The sequence below is a fragment of the Astyanax mexicanus genome, chromosome 6 (assembly GCF_023375975.1).
Source record: "Astyanax mexicanus isolate ESR-SI-001 chromosome 6, AstMex3_surface, whole genome shotgun sequence".
NCBI classification, from domain to species: Eukaryota; Metazoa; Chordata; class Actinopteri; order Characiformes; family Acestrorhamphidae; genus Astyanax; species Astyanax mexicanus.
Window position 1 is genome coordinate 34,493,882 of NC_064413.1, and position 21,119 is coordinate 34,515,000.

General features: G+C 35.7%; 2 protein-coding genes across 2 annotated transcripts in view; one reads left to right on the forward strand and one right to left on the reverse strand.

The window, feature by feature from the left end:
• The first annotated feature begins 409 nt into the window (after window positions 1-409).
• On the forward strand, window positions 410-7,386 carry rpa2 (replication protein A2). Its single transcript, XM_022673737.2, has 9 exons — window positions 410-566; window positions 2,325-2,419; window positions 2,545-2,646; window positions 2,769-2,882; window positions 2,973-3,047; window positions 4,055-4,171; window positions 4,386-4,532; window positions 4,698-4,792; window positions 6,930-7,386. The coding sequence occupies exons 1-9, from the start codon at window positions 554-556 to the stop codon at window positions 7,015-7,017; spliced, it is 846 nt and encodes a 281-aa protein (XP_022529458.1). The 5' UTR covers window positions 410-553; the 3' UTR covers window positions 7,018-7,386.
• Window positions 7,387-7,474: 88 nt separating this feature from the next.
• The window catches only part of themis2 (thymocyte selection associated family member 2), a 16,489-nt gene continuing 2,844 nt past the window's right edge, over window positions 7,475-21,119 (reverse strand). The window contains exons 1-6 of the mRNA XM_007249601.4: window positions 19,152-21,119; window positions 16,896-17,036; window positions 9,599-10,024; window positions 7,989-9,199; window positions 7,716-7,830; window positions 7,475-7,600 (exon numbers count right to left, since the gene is read on the reverse strand). The exon at window positions 19,152-21,119 is cut by the window's right edge and continues 2,844 nt beyond it. Coding sequence (XP_007249663.2) covers window positions 7,518-7,600; window positions 7,716-7,830; window positions 7,989-9,199; window positions 9,599-10,024; window positions 16,896-17,036; window positions 19,152-19,257 — 2,082 coding nt within the window. The 5' untranslated portion in view covers window positions 19,258-21,119 and the 3' untranslated portion in view covers window positions 7,475-7,517. The remainder of the gene's footprint in view (window positions 7,601-7,715; window positions 7,831-7,988; window positions 9,200-9,598; window positions 10,025-16,895; window positions 17,037-19,151) is intronic.

The following is a 21,119-nucleotide window of genomic DNA, read 5'->3' on the forward strand; positions in this document are numbered from 1 at the left end:
TGCACATGTCTATTATTTGTTTCATGTAAGTGCTTGTATGCATGCTTGTTCTTATGCACTATACCTTCTGTCTATGGCTGTGTTGTTAAGCGCTTTGAGTTTTCAGGAAAGGCATTATATAAATTAAATATTATTATTATTATTATTATTATTATTATTATTATTATTATTATTATTATTATTATTATTATTATTATTATTATTATTATTTTATTTCTGCCAATAAATGCTCTAAATGATAATATTTTAATTTGGGATAAATATTGTCTGTAGTTTATAGAAAAAAACAACAATGTTTATTTTACTCAAACATATACCTATAAATAGCAAAATCAGAGAAACTGGTATAAAACTGAAGTGGTCTCTTTTGTTGTTGTCACACAGTTGTGTCAATAAAGTTTTTTAAAGGCTGAATTTCGCGGGAATATTTTGTCACGCATGCGCGCGGATAGAGAGTTCTGCGCGCGGAGTCCGACTGAACAACAGGGAGAGATAGAGGAGCTGCTTTCTGACCCAAACCCATAATAAATACACCTCTCCTCACAGCCAGAACATGTGGAACCAAGGTATGCAGCTCTGATAACTTTCTGCTAAGAGCTTGTTTACGCTAGTTAAAATATTTTTGACAGATCTAAGCCTGTTAGCGTAAGAGCTAGCTAGCAAAAGAAGACAAGGCGGGTTTAATAGCTGGGTTTACTAGCAAACAGCATTAACGTAAATATTTTCTTTAAAACATAAGGTACTTAAACACGGCGCTGTTCACGTTTAAGCTGTCAACTTGGTCAACAATATAAAAGACAGCAGTGCCGACAGTAGCTCACTATCTAGTTGACTTAGTTAGCTAACGGTAGCTAACAAAGTTTCCACTGTTACAATATAGCGGAGTTAACGTACCTAGCTAAGCTAGTAAACTAACTAGCCTGCTAAGTTTGTCAGTTGGCACAGACTAAAACTGAAACAAAAGAAAACCTCCTACATATGTGAAATTGATTCCCTTTACTAACTCTGACCCCTTTTTTGTACTTATTTATTAAGGTAGGTTGTAGGTTTTGGCCCTACAACAAGTCTCTAAATATTATTGTTTTCTTGGCTTTAGGGGCTTCCATTCATCAAAAAAAACTTTTACGTACAAATATACACAAAGACACATCATAACTAAATAAGTTACATCTCTGGAAACTTCAGTTTCTGAATCAGTTTCTCTGATTTTGCTATTTATAGGTATATGTTTAAGTTGTGTTATTATTTTTATTTTTTTTACATTCCAGGTTTTACGGACAAAATTTCTTCCAAACTCCAAATACATGTCACTTAGAGCGTGAGAGAAATGAGAGAAAGATGCAGAGCTCTCAAACTTCAAATAATGCAAAGAAAACAAGTTTATATTCATAAAGTTTCAAGAGTTCAGAAATCAATATTTGGTTGAATTATCCTGGTTTTTAAAAACAGTTTTCATGCATCTTGGCATGTTCTCCTCCACCAGTCTTACACACTTTATGCAACTCCTGGTGCAAAACTGGTGCCAAAGCAGGTCATTATTTTTAAGTGGCCTCTTTTTTTCCTTCTAGAGCTGTAACCTGGCAGTCAACGAATAAAATTTAAAATAGTTTGTTTATATCCCCTTCTGTTGCACAGTATCATGTTGCACATCCACTTGCACATGTTGCACTTGCAACTTACTGAGAACTTCTTGTTTTATATTGCAAACCAGCTGTCCAATCTTCCCTCTCTGTAGTCCTCCACTCCATTTACGTGTTGGTTTATTGTTGTTTCTACTTATGTCTTGTTTTTGATTGATTATATATTTAAATGTCTCATTCTCTCTTGTATCTTCATGTTTCATGTGAGCAAGCACTTGTCAAAGCATTTCGCTGTTAGTTGTACCATATATGACTGATTGTAACATAAACTCTGAAATCATTAACTTGACAACAAAGACATATAATTCATTGTTCCCAAAGGAGAATTTTTCCTTGGACAAAAAAAAAACAAATTTGCATTAATTTTAAAATTAAAATATTGTATAAACCCTGGACATTATTTTATACATTCAATCTAACCCAGCACAGACTGTATTACACAAGCCTAGAACTTACTAACAAACATTGTCTTTAAACCAACAAACATTAGCTATATATGCAGTTGTCTTGGCCAAAAAAAAAATTGTACTTAATCAGGTCTGATTGTTTTATTTCTGTATATTGCAAGTAGGATTTAGGGGGTAATACACTATTCCTTTTATTTGGCATTCAGCATGTCATCAGTTTTTTTTTTTTTTAATACTGAAGTGTAGCAATTAATGTTTTTTCTTTCTTCTCTTTCAGGAACTTACGGCGAAGCTAGCATGGGTGGTGGGTACACACAGTCACCAGGGGGCTTTGGCTCACCTGCTGCCTCGCAAGGAGGAGACAAAAAAGGGGTTAGGCTTTACTCTTATATATGCATACAAATGTTGACATTTTTAAATTGTAAATCAGTCATTTTTATGACATAGCTTATGTAGTTGATGTCTCTCTGACACACCTGCCATTATGTTTTATGTAGCGGACACGTGCACAGCAGATAGTTCCCTGCACAGTTTCACAGCTCATGTCTGCGGCCCAAGCAGAGGATGTCTTCAGAGTGGGTGATGTTGAGGTTGCTCAGGTGAGTTTATTATCAGTCAAGAAGTAGTGTTTATCATGTGCTTAGATTTTTACTGTAAAGCTGAAGATATTTTTCTGACTGGAAAATATATTTTTGTAAATATTGTTATTTGTGCTGCCTAGGTCACGATTGTTGGGATCATTCGAAGCACAGACAAATCCATGACTAACATTCAGTACAAAGTAGATGACATGACAGGTTCCCCAATGGATGTGAAGCAATGGGTTGACACAGAGGTTAGAGCAAAGCAGTGTTTTTGGGTTAAAGTCTTTGTATTTATTAAATGTGCTGATTTTAACTGCTAGTGAAACTTTCTAATTTTTTAGGATCCCAGTGTGGATAGCTCAGTCATCCCTCCTAACACATATGTCAAGGTGTCTGGCAACCTGCGGTCCTTTCAGGTCAGTATCACTAAATGCATATATGATCAGTCACTTTTCATATAGACTCTATTATATTATGTTTTTGGAAAATAATTGCAATTTAAAAGCTATGGCGCAGAGGTTATTGGAATGCTTTTGCCGCTCCAGTGCTCACACCTGTCACTGAAACACATTCTCATTAGTCATTAAAGATATTAAATATGCTGCCTAACAGCCCTCATCCATGAATAAACACACTGCTTTCAATAAAATGTTATATTAACTGGACCTATCTAAAAAACCTTCTGCTGGATTTGCATCTGTCTTTACAGTTTGAGTATCGTTATCATAACACATGAGTATGAATTACAGATGAGCACAAAAAAAACTAAAAATAAATAATAATGTAAAAGTTTATGCTACATTCCTTCACCAAGTTAAAAATCATTTTATATTAGAAACTCCAGAAAATCACCATGAATGTACATAAATGTACAATCCGTCTGTACGTTTAAAATTGCATTGCTTTTTTAACTGTATCAGCAGAACAGTTAAATATTGTTCATAAATTTGCACAATGCATAATAGGACATGGCAATATTGTAAAAGCAACAGTATGTAGCATTTGTAGTTTTAACATCAGTGTGATGCTCCACTGACTTGCAACAGGGATAATGGAATCTATCATTGCTATTACAGGCCTGGCCTGCCAGTTTTTGCACCTGTGTCCCTAAATTCATCAAATCTCATCCTACTGGAGGGGTTGTGAAAAGTGCAAATTCCACACCCTGACTGTAGGGGGAGTGAAGCAGCTACACAAATATTGTACATGGGCATAGTGTTAGCATAATTCATATCCATCTAGTGGATGTGACATTCTGTTACTTAGCTTTGTAGCTTCACTGAATGGGTCTTAGTTGATAGGTTAGATTTTGGTTGTTTTACTAACAAAAATCTAATCTATTTTGAGTGGTCAGAATAAAAATATACAAATAAAAATCAAGCATTTATATTTACATGCTGAAACTGTTGAATTTGTCTTGTAGAATAACAGGTCTTTGGTGGCATTCAGCGTCCGGCCTTTGGAAGACATGAACGAGATCACTTCTCATATGCTAGAGGTGGTGCAGGCTCATATGCTGCTCAGCAAACCACAGGCCATGGTAAAAAATACTCATGCTTTCTTTCGTCCTTTCAAAAATACCTGTAATCATTTGTCCTATGTCTTAAAGCTTCTCTTATAGCGTTGTTGTGTACAGTGAACATACCACACAAGGCATAATTCTGACCAATAATGGGGAGTGTGATCCAACACACAAAGTTCCTGCACACCAGGTCAGCAAAACAAAGTGAAAGTTATTATTTATTTTTTTGCAGGTAGGGGGAGGAGGAGGAGGAATGAACAGTAATGCGACACCAATTTCCCGTCCTGGCATGGGTGGCATGAGCAGTGCAGGCATGACTGGAGGCTATTCTGGTGCTAATGCTATGGCCAATAATGGATTGAGTGCTAATCAAAATCAGGTAATACGTATTCTTAAGGCTAAAACATATTTAAGAATTTGAATGAAACAATGAAATGCATTTGTTTTCCTGACTCGCAGCACTTGTAGCAAGCTAATAAGGTACCATAATGTAAAAATGAGGTAGCATATGATCACTAATCATATTCTGGTCTCTGCTTTAAAGGTTTTATCTCTGATAAAGAGTTGCCCAGAGCCCCAGGGTATCAGCATACAGGAGCTGAAGCAAAGACTGAGTGGCATGAACGTGACTGTTATCAGGTATCTGTTTGTTTTTTTTATATATACATTTCATACATTTATTCAAACATACAGACACATTCCTTTTTTTAAATAGTCTAAAACACACACATTCTTGGAACTCCCCGATGACACACTTCCTCATTTTATTCTCATAAGATTTTTTTTTTACTCAGAAGTACAGATAAGCGGCCTACAGATACTGCAAAAGGCATTATAATTTTGTTAAAAATGTTATATGGTACAAGAAAGGGGGGGGGGGGGGATAATTATGAAATGAAAACTACAGATAAGTTGAGACACTTGCATGTTTATAGTTATTCACATCATTTTATAGCTATCCTTATACAATGGTTCTCAGCAGTTGTGTGTACATTTTGTACTTCCACAATTAAAATTGTTCATATGTTATGGCCTTAATTTGGTTTCCTTGATTATGATTGTTAATAATCAGTTAAGTTGATGGTTGCTTAAGTACATAAATCCAGAACTTGTGTAAAATAGTTGACTTTCAGTCATTTCAAATTCAAATTTGAACAGTGATGGTTAAAAAAAAGTAATTTGAGTGATGAGTACATTTTTTTTTTTTGTTGCCATTTTTAGTTTAAGCAGTTGTTCACTCAAGAGTGAACATTGCTTATGGTAACACGTAGCTTTATTTGGCATACTGAGAATTTAGAGAATTGCACAACTGAAACCCACCAGCTATGTATACAAGAGTAGAGTAGAGCCTAGGGCATACAGTGTGGTTAGTGTTTTCTGTTCACTTAGTACATTACTACTAAAAAAAATCATAACATTAAAAAAAAAGCTTACACAAAATCTTTGTTGTGATCATAACAAATTTACAGTAGAACAAGTCAACCACTAATGTCTTTTTCACAGGACTGTGTGTTAGGGTTGTAACGGTACATAAATTCACGGTAGGATTGCACAGTCTATTGGATTGTATTGTTTAATACAAGATCAGATTGTTCCGTGTAGTGCCATTTAGCCCCCTCACCCCTCCCCTCTCTGGTAGATAATACAGCCTGTACTGTGTTAATTAAGCAGTATACTGTAAATGTTGGTATGTCAAAGTGTTTATACACCTAGAAACGCTGATCTGTAGTCCTTGTCCAATCCACTCTTAATTTTATGTGTTAAAATTAAATGTTAAAACCATAACATCTGTAAAATACTTGCTTATTGATAGTTGTTTAAAATCCATATGACAGAACAGCGAGGGTTAGGAATAAAGAGAGGTTAAAACATTAAACATTAAAACATGTACGAGTCACACTCTTTGCATGTGACAGCCAGAGAGAGAGAGATGTAAAAGAAAGGAGAACGTGGAGGGATGGGGGGTGGCAGCCAAACAAGAATATAGGTTACTTACTACATAAAAACCACTACAATTCCCACAATGCCACACAAATCTAACCTCTTTCAGCTTTACTGTTTCCAAGTTGCACTTGCTTGTGAAATTACTATATTTGCCCCAATAGCATGTACTGTGTGTATGCACAGAGGATACAGTGTATCAGTTAAACAGCATACACTGTACATGCTATTAGGACAAATACAGTTATTTCAATGTGACCCTGTACCATGCCTTTCTAGTATGAATAGACAGTTGCTTTAGCTATGCTAAAATTCAGACTATATAAAGGTTATTTAATCAGCATTAACACTTTTTTTGTAGCTTTCTGTAGTGTGCACTCACATGCAAGGTACAGATGAACCCATTTTGCCTTCATGATGCATCTCTGCTGCATCCGATGTGAAATCAGCTGTTGCTGTCACATTAAGTGTGAAGTGAGCTTCAAACTGAATATATCCTCTTGCCTAAAATGATCATGTATGGTTTTAATATTTTCTGGCATGTAGTATGTGGTATAAATACCAAGTCTATGTATGTATCATAAAGCTATTGGTGTAAATTTCTTTTATTTCAAACCAGATGTAATGTCTGTGTCAAATGTGAAGCATTAGCACCCATGAGTCCAGTTTACACTGCTTCTGACTTTCTCAGCTTTTTTGTGAATGAAAATGATAGATAGATAGATAGATAGATAGATAGATAGATAGATAGCTCTTGCAATACTGAAGGGCAATTGCTTTTGAGAGTGAAACTTTCTTTTCCTGAGTAAGTTTTTCACTTTCGTTTTGTTTACAGACAAGTTGTGGACTTTCTCAGCAATGAGGGACACATTTTCTCCACTATTGATGAAGACCACTTCAGATCAACTGATCAAGAGGCCTAAAGACCATCTACTACCTGTTAAGCACTAAGCATTGTGGCAGTGTCTAGACTAGTGTCTGAGTCTAGACTCAAGTCTAGACTCAATCTGTCTGCCTAGCTATACAACCAGATGCTTTTGAGCTGCTTAGAACAATGTATTAACTGCCGTGCAGAGAAAATGCTGGGGGCCAGGAAGTGGTCTGTCAGTTGTGTTTGAGCAGAACTACATTTAATGCAAGTGTGATAATGCAGGCATGTTAACTGTTCACAATTTTGTTAAATAAGCAGTGAGAAATTACAGGCTTTTGAAAAACTATTTTAATATGAAAGTACAATGTCTATGTTCATAAAACATTTCCTCTCTGTAATAAACTGTTGTTTTGTAATAGTATCTTACTCTTGTTTAATTTTGCTATTCACAAACTGGCATTCTTTACTGTTTCTTTTTCCATTAAAGCTTCAAATGTATATTTTGAGAAACATTCTGCTAACTCTTCTCACATCCTGATAGATCCTACGGAGCTAGTAAAACATGATGCTGTCAGGAACATTTAGCATGTCTTCCACAGATTCATAGTCATGGTCACTGTCTGAGGACGCCCTCGCTGTTTAGGAAGAAATTTGAAAATACATATTTATGTATGTAGATCAGAAGCAGTATATATCTGTTGAAGTGAATTTTAAAGGTCACAATTTGAGAGTCTTTTTAAAATGACTGACCTGTGTTCCGCTGCTTTTTCTTCTGTTTTCTTGGGGTCTGAACATATGTGTTGGTTGTACTGAAACTTTCTGAGGAACTCTTTCTAGGTACCAATGGTGGGGGTTTATCTGAAGACTGATTTGCATAAAGAAAGGAAAACAGCACATATTTTTTCAAGTTGAGACTGACCAAATTACTTCATGTGAAGAAAGGGGAACTTGTTTTTGTCTTCAAAAGGAAATCTATTTCTATCAGTTCTCAGAATTAAAGATGAGGTGTAAAGAAACACTTACTTCAGATGGTACAGGTGGGGGAGCACGCCTGTTTTCAGTGGATTTTGTGCAGCTCAGAGACAGGCTGTCTAGATTTTCAGTGAGTTTGTTAGTTTTGGGGTTGGCAGTATCAGCTTTAGCCTTTGCACGTGATTTAGGGTTTTTTTGTGATGCTTGCTTGCGTTTTGGAGGACGTGGAGGAGGAGCCATATTGGACTGTGTAGACCTGTGATATTCATGGTAGAAATGGTCAGTTACTTCAATGACTGTCTCCAGGTGAGGCTGTGGATTTTGGCCATCCGCCCAGGGCAGCGGGTCTGAGGTGAAGGAGAGAGACATTTGTAACCAGTTGATTGGTAATGCAAAGCATTGCTCTGGCCTGCCAGGCAGGCTAGCAAGCACCATGGTTTCGCTTAAAGCCTCTTCCAGTTTCAGTGCTGTTAACCCTGCCAGCGGGTCTTTTTCCAGCGTTTTATCGCGACTTGCCACTTTCACTTCAAGGGGTAAGCTAAAGTTCTTTCCTAATTCTGCTAAACAATACTTTTTCTTGTCAGAAATTGTCTCTACAAAATTGGCTTCAGTGAACAGAGGCAAGCAGGTATCCTTTGTCATCCCATCCTGATTCACCTCGTCGTCGTCATCATCATCATCCTCATCCTCATCCTCCATGATCCTTCTGCAGATCAGGCTCTCCACTTTCTGTGTAGATCCCGATTCACCTTCTGCCACATCCACTGTCTGTAATTTTAAGACCTCCAGCTGCTCACCCACACTAAGAGCAGGTACTCCTTCTTCTTCTACGGCTTCACAGTGTCTCGTCACACTCACTTTCAAGCCAGGAGAGCGAGAGAAAGCAACATAGAGCTCATATACTGAGCTAAACTCTCTTGCCCTTCTCCGCATTTGGCCACCATATTCACTTAAAATCAAGAAGTATTGTTGAGCCTTCCTTCCTTTAGGAGTGCATGCTAACACCAGTGGGGTATCATTTATATACTTGTGCAACACAAGATTTTTGCCCTTTTGCAGTTCACTGAACCAACTGCTACAAAAGAAACGATTGGCCACTGGCTCCTCCAGAATCTCGGCCATGGTAGGAAAGGCCTCTTTAGGCTGAGTGACTACCTCAGCCATGGACAGTGGAGTTACAAATGTTAAATCTTTACACTGTTCAGTCACATCAATTACATCTACTTCCAGACTGGAGGGGAACTTCACAATATTCTTTCTCACTGTAAAAAAAAAGCAAAAATAAAAGGCATTCAATATTGAAGCGTTTACACAAAGCGATGATCATAAGAGCTATTAGGTTAGACCATTGGTGTCCAATCTTATCTGCTTAGGGTTGGCTGGAGGTTTATATGTTGCATTTATTAGAGCTTCAATATCTGGGTTTTCTACTAGGAACGTGTGGAGAGCCTCACCAACCCCGATGTCAGAATTAAGAATTCTGCACAATCAACAACTGAGGATGCAGCATTATTCTAGGTGCTTGATGCATTTGTTTAAGCAATGGGTCAGTCTTCAAACAACAAATGCCTCTTTTTTACTGGAATAAAAACCTGCGGCCCCAATCGCCCTCTGCCAATAACATTGGACACCCCTGGATTAGACATATTGCTAATACACACTGTGCATGATTCCTTGGACTTGGTAGATGGGAGTAAAAATCAAGGGACCACCACATTTCTTTGATTTTGTTTTGCGGAAGCGGCGCTTGCACAGCCTGTCTGAGAGCATGATCTCCTGCAAAGAGTAGCCACGTTCATTCTCACACTCGTAGAACTCTCCATGGCATGAGAAGGGAATAAACACCTCTGCAGAAACTCCCTGCTGGCCCATCAGCTGACAGCGAGCATAGGTCTTCCCATCTTCTAAAGCCTCCACAGATAGCAGGGTTATCTCTGTTCCAGCAGACACTGTGAAGTTCTCTATGATTAATTCATTTCTACTGACAAAGATGAAGGAGCCACAGGCGTCCACCCCAACAGGTTGCAGGCCTACCATCTCTTCAATTGTATTGTAGGGGAACTCCTCAGGAACCAGTTTGAACAGACCTATCAACAACAAGAAATTAATAATCAGAATAAGACTTTTAAAATGACTTTGTCAAAATAATGTCAGAACTTTAAGAAGTTTAAGTCTCCATTTAATTATAAAGCATAGTTACAAATATTAGCAATAGACTTTTTGTACCCTTGATTACCTCTGATATTAGGACACCTTCCTTGTACTTACAATTATTGGCATGCTAAAAACACACATCCTGTACATATATGCTTTATTAGTGTTTAGTATTAATAAGCTTAGCTTGACTAATACTTTTAGACACCAGTTTTTTTATTTTTTATTTTTTTTATTTAGAGTTTTGACATTAGCTCTCCAGCAGTTATTTTTTAAAATTGTAATTAATGGTAATAAATTCATCGGTATGTATTTAATTATAATAAAGTTTCTGAGAAACTGAATGCAGTGTATAGTATATACAGTCATGTGGAAAAACATATGAAAACCGCTGTATTTAACAAATATATAAAATATATTTATAATATAAAATATATTAATTCGTATTTTAACACTACTGAGAGGAAGAGCTAATGAAAATGACTAAATGTTTTTTTTTTTGTAATGACAAAGTTAGGACACCCCCACATTTATTACTTCTTAAAACTAAATAGAGTGCACCAGCTGCAGATGATTAAAACAGTGTGACATTTATTTTGGCTTTCGCTTGATTATTGAAGTGAGTGAAATCACATCGACAGTTGTAGAGTGTTGTAGATGTGCAGACTTCTTGGAAGGGTTTTAAAATATCTTTAAAAGATTAGATATTGTTTTTATGGTCCAAAACATATTTACAATGCCCATCGTGGCCAGGTCAGGTCATTAGGGCTGTGGTGCAGTGGTATAACATGGTATGAAAACTGATGGTTATAACACGAGATTATGAGGGGAAAAACAGAGAATTTCATCAGTGTATTACTATTGACAGAGTTTATAAATCAATTAATTGAAAATTCTGTAAATTAAACTTAATAATGTTTATTTAATAGGTAAAAAATAATTTATTGTATACCGCTTTCTTATTTATATACTTTCAAAAGCTTTAAGCTTTAACTACAGCAAACCTATTATTTAACCAAAATGAAAACCCTGTTTGCAATTATTTAAGCTTCAATGTAGAATAATAGATAAAAACAACGACCTCTGTAAAAATGTGTTTTCCACAAACAAATTCAAAGATTTATTTTGGGCAGAGAAACAACCCAGACATAGCATTTGAACACACTAACCACATTCAAACTGTAAAGCTAGTGACTGGTGATCTGACTGTGATCCATGACATGTGGTGGTTTGTGGGTTTTGATGCAACAGAGAATGGTAGGCTCTACATCATACAGTGCTTTGCAAAAGTATTCGTCCCCTTGAATTTTTCAACCTTTTGCCACATTTCAGGCTTCAAACATAAAGATTTTTTGAAAAATCAACAACAAATGGGACACAATCATGAAGTGGAACAAAATGTATTGGATATTTTAAACATTGTTTTAGAAATAAAAAACTGAAAAGTGGGGCTTGCAATATTAATTGCCCCCTTTACTTTCAGTGCAGCACACTCACTCCAGAAGTACAGTGAGGATCTCTGAATGATCCAATGACTTAAATGATTGATGACAAACAGAATCCACCTGTGTGTAATCAAGTCTCCGTATAAACGCACCTGCTCTGTGATAGTCTCAGAGTCCTGTTTAAAGCGCAGAGAGCATCATGAAGACCAAGGAACACACCAGGCAGGTCCGAGATACTATTGTGGAGAAGTTTAAAGACGGATTTGGATACAAAAAAATTTCCCAAGCTTTAAAAATCATAAGGAGCACTGTGCAAGTGATCATATTGAAATGGAAGGAGTATCAGACCACTGCAACTCTACTAAGACCCTCTAAACTTTCAGCTTAAACAGGGAGAAGACTGATCAGGGATGCTGCCAAGAGGCCCATGATCACTCTGGATGAACTGCAAAGGTCTACAGCTGAGGTGGGAGACTCTGTCCATAGGACAACAATCAGATGTACACTGCACAAATCTGGCCTTTATGAAAGAGTGGCAAGAAGAAAGCCATTTATCAAAGATACCCATAAAAAGTCTTGTTTAAAATTTGCCACAAGCCATCTGGGAGACACACCAAACTTGTGGAAGAAGGTGCTCTAGTCAGATGAAACCAGAAATTTTAACAACAATTAAAATATCAAATAAACTTTGTGCCACTTCACAAATGTGTCCCATTTGTTGTTGGTTTTTCACTAAAAATTAAAATTTCATATCTTTAAGTCTGAAGCCTGAAATGTGGCAAAAGTCTGAAAAGCTCAAGGGGCCGAATACTTTTGCAAGGCACTGTACAATCCAATCCAATACAAAGGAGGATAATAAAAGTATGCAAACAAAACGGATGGACTACAGTTACGCCTAAGCAATATGACTAAAATAAATATTGATAAGCTTAGGAGAAATTATTATATACACAATAAAATATGAATATCTTAAGAAAACCAAATTAAGTGTAATACTAAATATCTAACTGTGTTAGTTGTACAGAGTATTACATCATTACATATTTTTTAATAATACATTTATAAAATAATTTAATAAAAAATATTCAATGTCAGTTAAATAAATGAGATTTTCAATTACATCATATATATATTATTAAATACTGATACGTATACATATATCCTAACGTGACGTGAGAAATATCTGGTTATTTTATCAATAACTTGGTCTAATCATTCCTCATTCTGATGCATGAATGAGCAGATAAAGACTGAGAAAGCAGTTCCTCCATGTTATCTCCATGTTCACAGTAGCTCTTTTATCAGCAGTATTGTTACAATATTTTACCAGCTATATCTTTTCTTCTTCTTCACACTCAGAAACAATACTGCTTTCAATTTAAAAGAAAAGACTCTTAATCCTCTATAGCATAATATATTTGTTGAGAAACATTTAGTCACCCTGTATGTAGCGCCGACTTTTGTGCAAGCTGGTCTATTCTGGACACCGCAGTATGAACACCCTGAGGTGTGTGAAAACCACATGAACCATACTCTACATTCAGTCAGTCTATATTTATTGTCACCTAACGTAGAAAGAGAACACTCTACGCAAACTACACTCACCCTATCACACTAATCTGAAACATCCCTGATCCTATTAGTGCTCTGCTTGACACGGACAAAAAATTAAATAGTATTAATTCTAGTCCAGGGGTGTTTACAAAGAAGAGGTTGGCAGCTTAATGAAATATTTATTGCCACTTCCCTTATTTTCTGTACTTTTGCATATTTGTCAAACTTAATGTTTTTAGATGTTAAAATGCATTTAATAGAAGAGAATAATATTAAAACAAATAATTGTCATTTTTTATGGCAAGGCAAAGTGTTTTACAGTGCAATCATTTGGTGAATAAATATGTGTCTTCTAAATAGTAAACTCTGTGTCTAACTGTTTGTGGACACCGCTACTATTAAATTCAGTTTCTTTTAAGTTTCAACTTCTGCTGACACAGATGTGCAATCACAACACACAGCTTGTATAAAAGTACATAGAATTACAAGGCAGAGCATTGATAGGACCAGGACTGAAGAACTCTGTAATGAGCTTTTTAGCACCATACCAAATATCAGGTCTGGGATTTCTGCAAAATCACAGTAGTGACAGATACTCCAAGAAAAGCAACTCTTTTTAATACCCTTGATCAAAATAAGCATTAAAGCAATAAGCAACTGTCCTATATATATATTTATAAGAGATAAAGTCTAGCTTCTATTACCCATAATAGCAACCTTTTGCAATGTCAGGAAGGAATTTGAGCTTTTGCAGAACTGCTTTACCTCAAACACGCTAAGTCTTTAAGCTTGAGCTGCTCATTAAAGGTCTTACCACAACATCTCTACTGGTCTGCACAAAATGTAGAGATTATTTTGCAAGTAAAAGATTTTTGCAGGCCAGGATCTCCTAAAAATGCCCAATAAAAAAAATAGGACATGATGTATAGAACACAGAATGCATATTATATGTTAAAAATAAGATATTTTACCAGTTCATGAAAACATTAACTTATTTAGAATGTGATGGCAGCAACACATTTTTAAAAAGTTGGGAAATAAACGCCATCATCTTTTTCTGGGCCAAAGCTCAGAAAAGGTAGTGGCAGTGGTGCTGACTTTTTCTTTGCACGACACAGCACAGTACAGTGTGCTCACAGACAATAATTCAGGTGTTTCTTGGCCCATGCAGTGATTTCCAGCACAGAATTATGCCAGTTTTTAATGCAGTGCTGCCTGTGGACTTCACCAGCTTCCAATTGTGACTTAAGGCCTTGTCCCGTACACACCGGGATTTCTCGAGATTCTCTGAATCTTTTGGATTATATTATGTACTGTAGATAAAGAGACATATCTTAATCTACAGTGCAGTTTTCGTATTTTTTGGTTGAAAAAGATTTTATGAAATTGTTCCACAATGTTGTATACTTGTGAACATCTGCCTCTAAAATTATTATTTTTTTTATATGCAGTCATTCATGTTACCTGCAAATTGCTCCTAGAGTAGCTGTTTTTATTAGTACCACTTACTTTTCCAGCCAGTTGTTTTTCGTAAAATGGTTACATGTCTCACTGTTAACATATGCGTTGTATGTTTTATTGTTAATAAATTGTGGGTTTATGATATTTGCAAATCATTGCATTCTGTTTTGTATTCACATTATTTACAATTTGCACAGCATCCCACTACACAACTTGTTTGGAACAGGGGTTGAACACTGCACGGGTGTAACAGTACACAGGCACAAACTAGAATATCAGCAAAAAAAACTGTTATTTCACTTTAACACAGAACAGTGAGAGAACAATTAAAAGGAATGTCTGAGTCAACTCTTTCTTTCTCTAAACCACTTCCAAAAATACCATGCAAATCTAACAGCACACACCCTAAAGTTTTTAGGTTAGAGGTGCACTTATATAATTACTCTATTTACCCTTATAGCACTTTCCATGTATTTGTAGTGTGCATCTTGAACCTGCAATTAAGCTTTACCGATAAATGGCAATGAGTCCTTCACATGTTTGTGGAGGATTTTTTTTCTTTACAGAACTATCTTATTTCAGCCCAATCGGAGGGGTTTTTGAGCATGTCAAGCCTGTTTAAGATCATGCCACAGCATCTTAATCAGACTTTGACTAGGCCACTCCAAAACCTTCATTTTTTCCATTCAGAGGTGGACTTTGGTTCATGTGCTTTGGATCATTGTCACAAACAGATGGCAGGACGTTCTCCTTCAGGATGTCTGGTTAAACAACAGAATTCCTGGTTCCATCTACTACAGCAAGTTGTCAAGGCCCTAAAGCAGCAAAGCAGCTTCAGACCATCACACTACCACCACCATGTTTTACTTTCAGTAGGATGTTCTTTTTCTTAAATTATGTGTTATGTGAGATGGGCCATTGTGTTCTTTTTGGTCAGCAGTGTTTTTTGCCTTAGAACTCTCCCATGGATACCATTTTCAGCCAGTCTCTTTCTTATTATTGAAATCATTAACACTGACCTTAACTAAGGCAAGTGAGTCCTACAGTTCTTTAAATGTTGTTCTGGGTTATTTTAGGACCTCCTGGATGAGTTGTCCATGCCCTTTTGGAATAATTTTGGTAGGCCGGCCACTCCTGGTAAGGTTAACCAGTGTTCCATGTTTTTTCCATTTTGAACAATAGCTGTCACTGTGGTCCCCTGTGAGTCTCAAAGCCTTAGAAATGACTGTAACCTTTTCTAAACTGACGGATGTCAATGACTTTGTTTATTCATCTGTTTTTGATTTTCTTTAGATATAATGTGTTGCTATTTGAGATCTTTTAGCTGTTTTATGTTTTCAGACAAGATCTATTTAATTGATTTCTTTATAGATCTGGCAGAATTCAGGCCTGGTTGTGGTTAGTAAAATTTAACTCATCTTTCCAAAAAGTGTGACTAATCGCAGTTAAATTCTGAATGCAAACACTTGTTCACAAAGGGCTAGATTTGTTTGGATAGTTTATTTCCTTTAATAAATAAAATCATCATTTAAAAAGTTTTTTTTAATACTTACTCAAGTTATATTTGATATTAAAGCTTGTTTGATAATATGAAAAAATGTAAGTATGACAAAAAAGAATGTAAAGGGGCACTTTTTCACGGCACTGTAATAGCGCTTACTGTAGTTTAGTGACGCTTACTGTGATCTTTCGCAGGGTCAAACCCTTTACAGAGTGATATATTTAACTTATTTCCTAATTTCTCTGCCCTTTGTATCATGGCTTATATTTTACTTGTTTTAAAATGAGTATTGCTAAAATTTAAAATTTAGCCAGGCTGAATGCATTCAACACTGTCTGTGATCAGCTGAAATTCATTAGTTTTATTTGGTTAAATTTCTGCTTAAATAACTTAGGGATCAAGGGGACTAAGGGGTTATTTACATGGCTCAGCTGCACAATGATTCTCTTCCCTGTTAAGTAAAAATAATTATACAATGTTTTGTGTATGTACAAGAAAGGAGTAACTAATACATCAGTAGCTAAAAGTACCCATCATACCCATTGTATGCATTTCATGAATTATTAGATTTTACACAAATGGCACAAGGTCTTTGCATACATACCTCAAAATGAACAATTACCTTTATCTTCAAAAAATATCATTGAACATGGCTATATTTAAATCCACAGATATGACACATATTCACAAATATAATATAAAGAGTTCTCAATGCTGTCATCATTCAGTTTCATGAGTGAAATTACCGAACATAAAACCTAGCATTTTTTTTAAAACAGCTCAATGCTCTAATATCAAATATGAGAACTGTTCATTTTTCTGTATTTATTCACTGTTGCTCACCTGAATGTTCCATAGGCAATTCAAATGTGGTGTTGGTGGCGATATCCTCACAACACACGGACAGGAGCTCCAAACCAATGATCTTCACTAAGTCTCCTGTAGACAGGCACACCTCACTGCCCGACAGCTCATAGATAGAGCCTGAAAACAATAAAATGCTGTGTGTCAATGTGGCATTTCACAAAACTGAGATGTGGTCAAAGTGTTACTGAAGCAGCACGTTGTGTAAAACCCATGCTTTTCACATTTGATGCAGCTGCTGCTGTCAATTATAATGTATTTTAATGGCATCACCTAATTAAATATTAAATAATATATTTATAATATAATGTTATTATATATGCACTGATTTAACAAATCTTTCATTTTAAAATATTATTTTATATTGTTTTTTATTTTCTATATTATTGTATGTGCTGTGTTTTGATCACACAGAGTGTGCTATAACAAAGTACTTGATGGACTAGCTAGTAGAGCTGCAATGTCGGAGCTACAATGTCTTACACAGTTACAGCCTGTTGGACATTTCTGTAGGACAAATACTGGATTTTTTATGACAAATTAATAGATTTTACTTATGTAAATAAATTTTTTAAGTGGCATAACAATTTTAAGTAAAATAATTTTACATAAAATTTACATAAAATTTCTCGTTGTTGATTTTATAATATTTTTATCTGTGATTTGAATTTTGTCTGTGTCCATATTATTGTATGTACTTGTCTGCAACTCTTTATTATTATTATTTTATGTCAGACATGCGTTAAATAAAAGAGATTGTCTGCTTAATTTGAGTTTATGTATTGTGTTATTTTTTGCAGTTACACAGTTTTAAATGTACTAACTCCCTTTTTCACACAAACATACTGCCACAGTCCTACACAGCACATTTTGCCAGTGTGAAATGTACATTGTTGGTGTAACACTTGAAGAAGCACAGTGTTATTTTAACGCTAAACGTGTTGATGATTTTACATTAGATCATTTTCTCCTGATCATGGTCAATGCCCGAGTGGCTCCAGTTTCCAAACCAAAACATGATGACATGATGGCACGGCAATAAGCCTGAGGTCAAGAGACGTAAAGCCTGTCACAACAATTATGGTATAGATTTATCGTACTATATAGAGTCATGACCGCAGTCGTTTTAGCTGACCTTAATATAACCCATTATGGAGAGCTTATTCACATAAATTGTGTGTAAACTTTGTTGGAAAACATGGATTACTTAATTTGTATCCTTAATAATAATAATAATAATAATAATAATAATAATAATAACAGCAATATTAGACTAACAATGTCTGATTATCCTTTATAAACCGAAAAAATAAGAGACCACTTAAAAATTATGTGTTTCTTTGAATTTACCTAATTAAAAACCTCTGGAATATAATCAAGAGGAATGATCACAAGCCATCTAACCAAGCTGAACTGCCTTAATTTTTGCACCAGGAGTGGCATAAAGTTATCAAAAAGCAGTGTGTAAGACTGGTGGAGATCATGCCCCAAGATGCATCGAAACTGTGATTAAAAACCAGGGTTCTTCCACCAAGTATTGATTTCTAAACTCAATCTCATAAACTCATAATCTTTGTAAATATAAACCTGTTTTCTTTGCATTATTTGAGGTCTGAAAGCTCTGCATCTTCTTTGTTATTTCAGACATTTCTCATTTTCTGCAAATAAATGCTCTAAATGACAATATTTTTTTATTTGGAATTTGGGAGAAATGTTATGTGTAGTTTATAGAATAAAACAACAAATGTTCATTTTACTCAAATATATACCTATTAATAGCAAAATAAGAGAAACCGATTCAGAAACTGAAATGGTCTCCTAAGTTTTTCCATGGCTGTATTTGGAATTTGGGAGTAATGGTGTCTTATTTAGTTTATAGAATAAACAACTTATTTATAGAATAAAACAACCATGTACTTTTTACTCAAACATATACATATAAATAGCAAATTCACAGAAACTGATTCAGAAACTGAAGCGGTCTCTTATTTTTTTTCCAGAGCTGTATATACTGCTTTTTAAAAAGGCATAACAGCCTAATAATTTATCACAATCATTTATGACACAAAATATAATTTAAACAAAAACAGTTATCATGAAGTCTTATGAAAACATCAAACATTTATTTTTTTTTTCTTTAGACAAGTCTTTTACATTGTCCTGTACTCAAACCCCTTTCAGGAGAGCAGGATGAGAGCTGATCTAAACCGAGTTACAAAATAAAACATTACCCACCTTGGAAATAGACCCCAGAGCAGACCTGCACGATGCGGGGTAAAGTCGCAGGGTCCAGGCTGCAGATGTACTGCCGCAGGGCCAGCACTCCCTCCTCCTCCTCCATATCTCTCCCAGCAGAAGACAAAACGCTCGCTAATGTCGCAGAAAGTCTTAAAACTCTGAGCCGCCTCGCCCGTTTCCGCTTCACTTCTGGATGAGCGTTAAAAGCTAACCCGCCTGTGAGAACTTCCTAGTAAGGCGAGTTCATCTTAAAACGCCTCTTTCACAACCGAGCGGCAGCAGCGGCTTCTCTCAGATCATCTCATCACTGCAGCTCCAACACACCACCGAGACTCTGTAGTATTCCTGTATCCATATTTTACTGGATATAAATGTGTTCATACAATTTTTAATAACCAATAAGATTCCATGACTGTTTCGTGTCTTTTCATGTCGCTGCACGATCTTTACATCTTTAAAGCATCAGTACAGACATGGAAAATAAAACAAAAAATCCATATAAAAACGTAGGCTTTTATCTTCCCTAAAATGGATGAAAAAACACATCTATGCCTTACATTTTTTCCAAATGAAAATAGACAGCATTATCATTTTTCTCTCTGTGTGAATTTACAGTTATAGTGCAGCTAAAATTCCAGTCAGAGAAGGACCCACGAAGCCAGTTAACTAATTTAAAGTAAATTTGTAAATAAAAAATGTTTAGAACCAAAACAGCTTCTCTCAGTCGATAAACAGAAAAAAATATCAAAATTTCCATGACTTTTCCAAAACATTATGGGAGTTTTTATTTTTCCAAAATTCTCCAGGACTGGAAGTTGCTATGTTCAAATTCCATGACTTTTCCCAGGTTTTTCATGACCGTACGAACTCTGTAGAAGTTCAGCAAACACAGAGGTTGCAGACATTATTTGTTATCAACAACAAAGTCACAACCTCATCATTAACACTGCCTCTTGGAAATAATAATACCTTTTGACAACTTTCCAAAATTCCATTATCCATTTAATGAATACTATTTTTTATAGAATTTGTGACTATAAATCTATTTAGTGGGCACCAAATCAATAGGTTGTCAAACTGTTGAGACAGCATCTATGTTTACAGGAAGGATAAAAAAATGTTTTGATTTCCTCTGTAACAAAAGATTTCATTCCTAGTCCATTTGGAGCATTTGTACTGGTCTACTCATTTATCTTACATTCTGAAATACTGTACTGGGCAATTTAATATTAGTGTTAAATTGACATTGACATTGGGAGTGTTACAATTTTAAGCTAAAACAAGATGGAGGTTTTGCATGACGGTGACGATTCCAGTCAGCAAAACAAAATTAGTATTTCTCTGCTGATACTTGAAAATGAAACTGCGTAGTGGAAAATGCACGTAGAAAGCACTGGAAGTGAAAATATAATTATATAGAGGTATAACTAGATAAACAGACATTTTAAATTACAAAATTGAAGTGTTATGTTGGATTTCTTTAGAATAGCTAAGCTTTTCTGAAAAAGAAAAGGCATGGTCACACCAGCCCTGTTTCTAGTCTGTAGGGCAGAATAATCTCTTCTCCAGACTGACTAACATCTTAATCAGATTATAAAAGCAAGCACTGTTTTAAGAGTCGTACCCAAGGACTCTTTTTGGTGTAGCACGGTGTGATTTCCCAAGTGGGATGTCAAACCATAGTCTGTCACAGGAAAGGCAGTGATATACACAGGTCATTGTATTCCACAAAGCAGTTCATGTCATTGTGGTCCACAAAGCAGATCTGTAGTTTAAAAGTTAAAAAGCTTAAGAGTTTACTGTTGTGCCACAGATCTGTGAGTTTCCAAGAGCCCATCAAAAATAACAACACTATCCTTTTTGGGTTATGTGGAAAAGTCTGGTGGATATGGGGTTGGCCACTTTTAAATCTCTTAAAAGATTGTGAAGCAGTTTAAAGAAAATAGAGACTGAATGAGGAAGCAG

Excerpts from the sequence above, each read along its gene's own strand:
- rpa2 (XM_022673737.2), top strand. Across the intron at positions 2,883-2,972 it reads AGCAATGGGTTGACACAGAG|GATCCCAGTGTGGATAGCTC; the intron begins GTTAGAGCAAAG and ends CTAATTTTTTAG. Across the intron at positions 4,172-4,385 it reads TCAGCAAACCACAGGCCATG|GTAGGGGGAGGAGGAGGAGG; the intron begins GTAAAAAATACT and ends ATTTTTTTGCAG.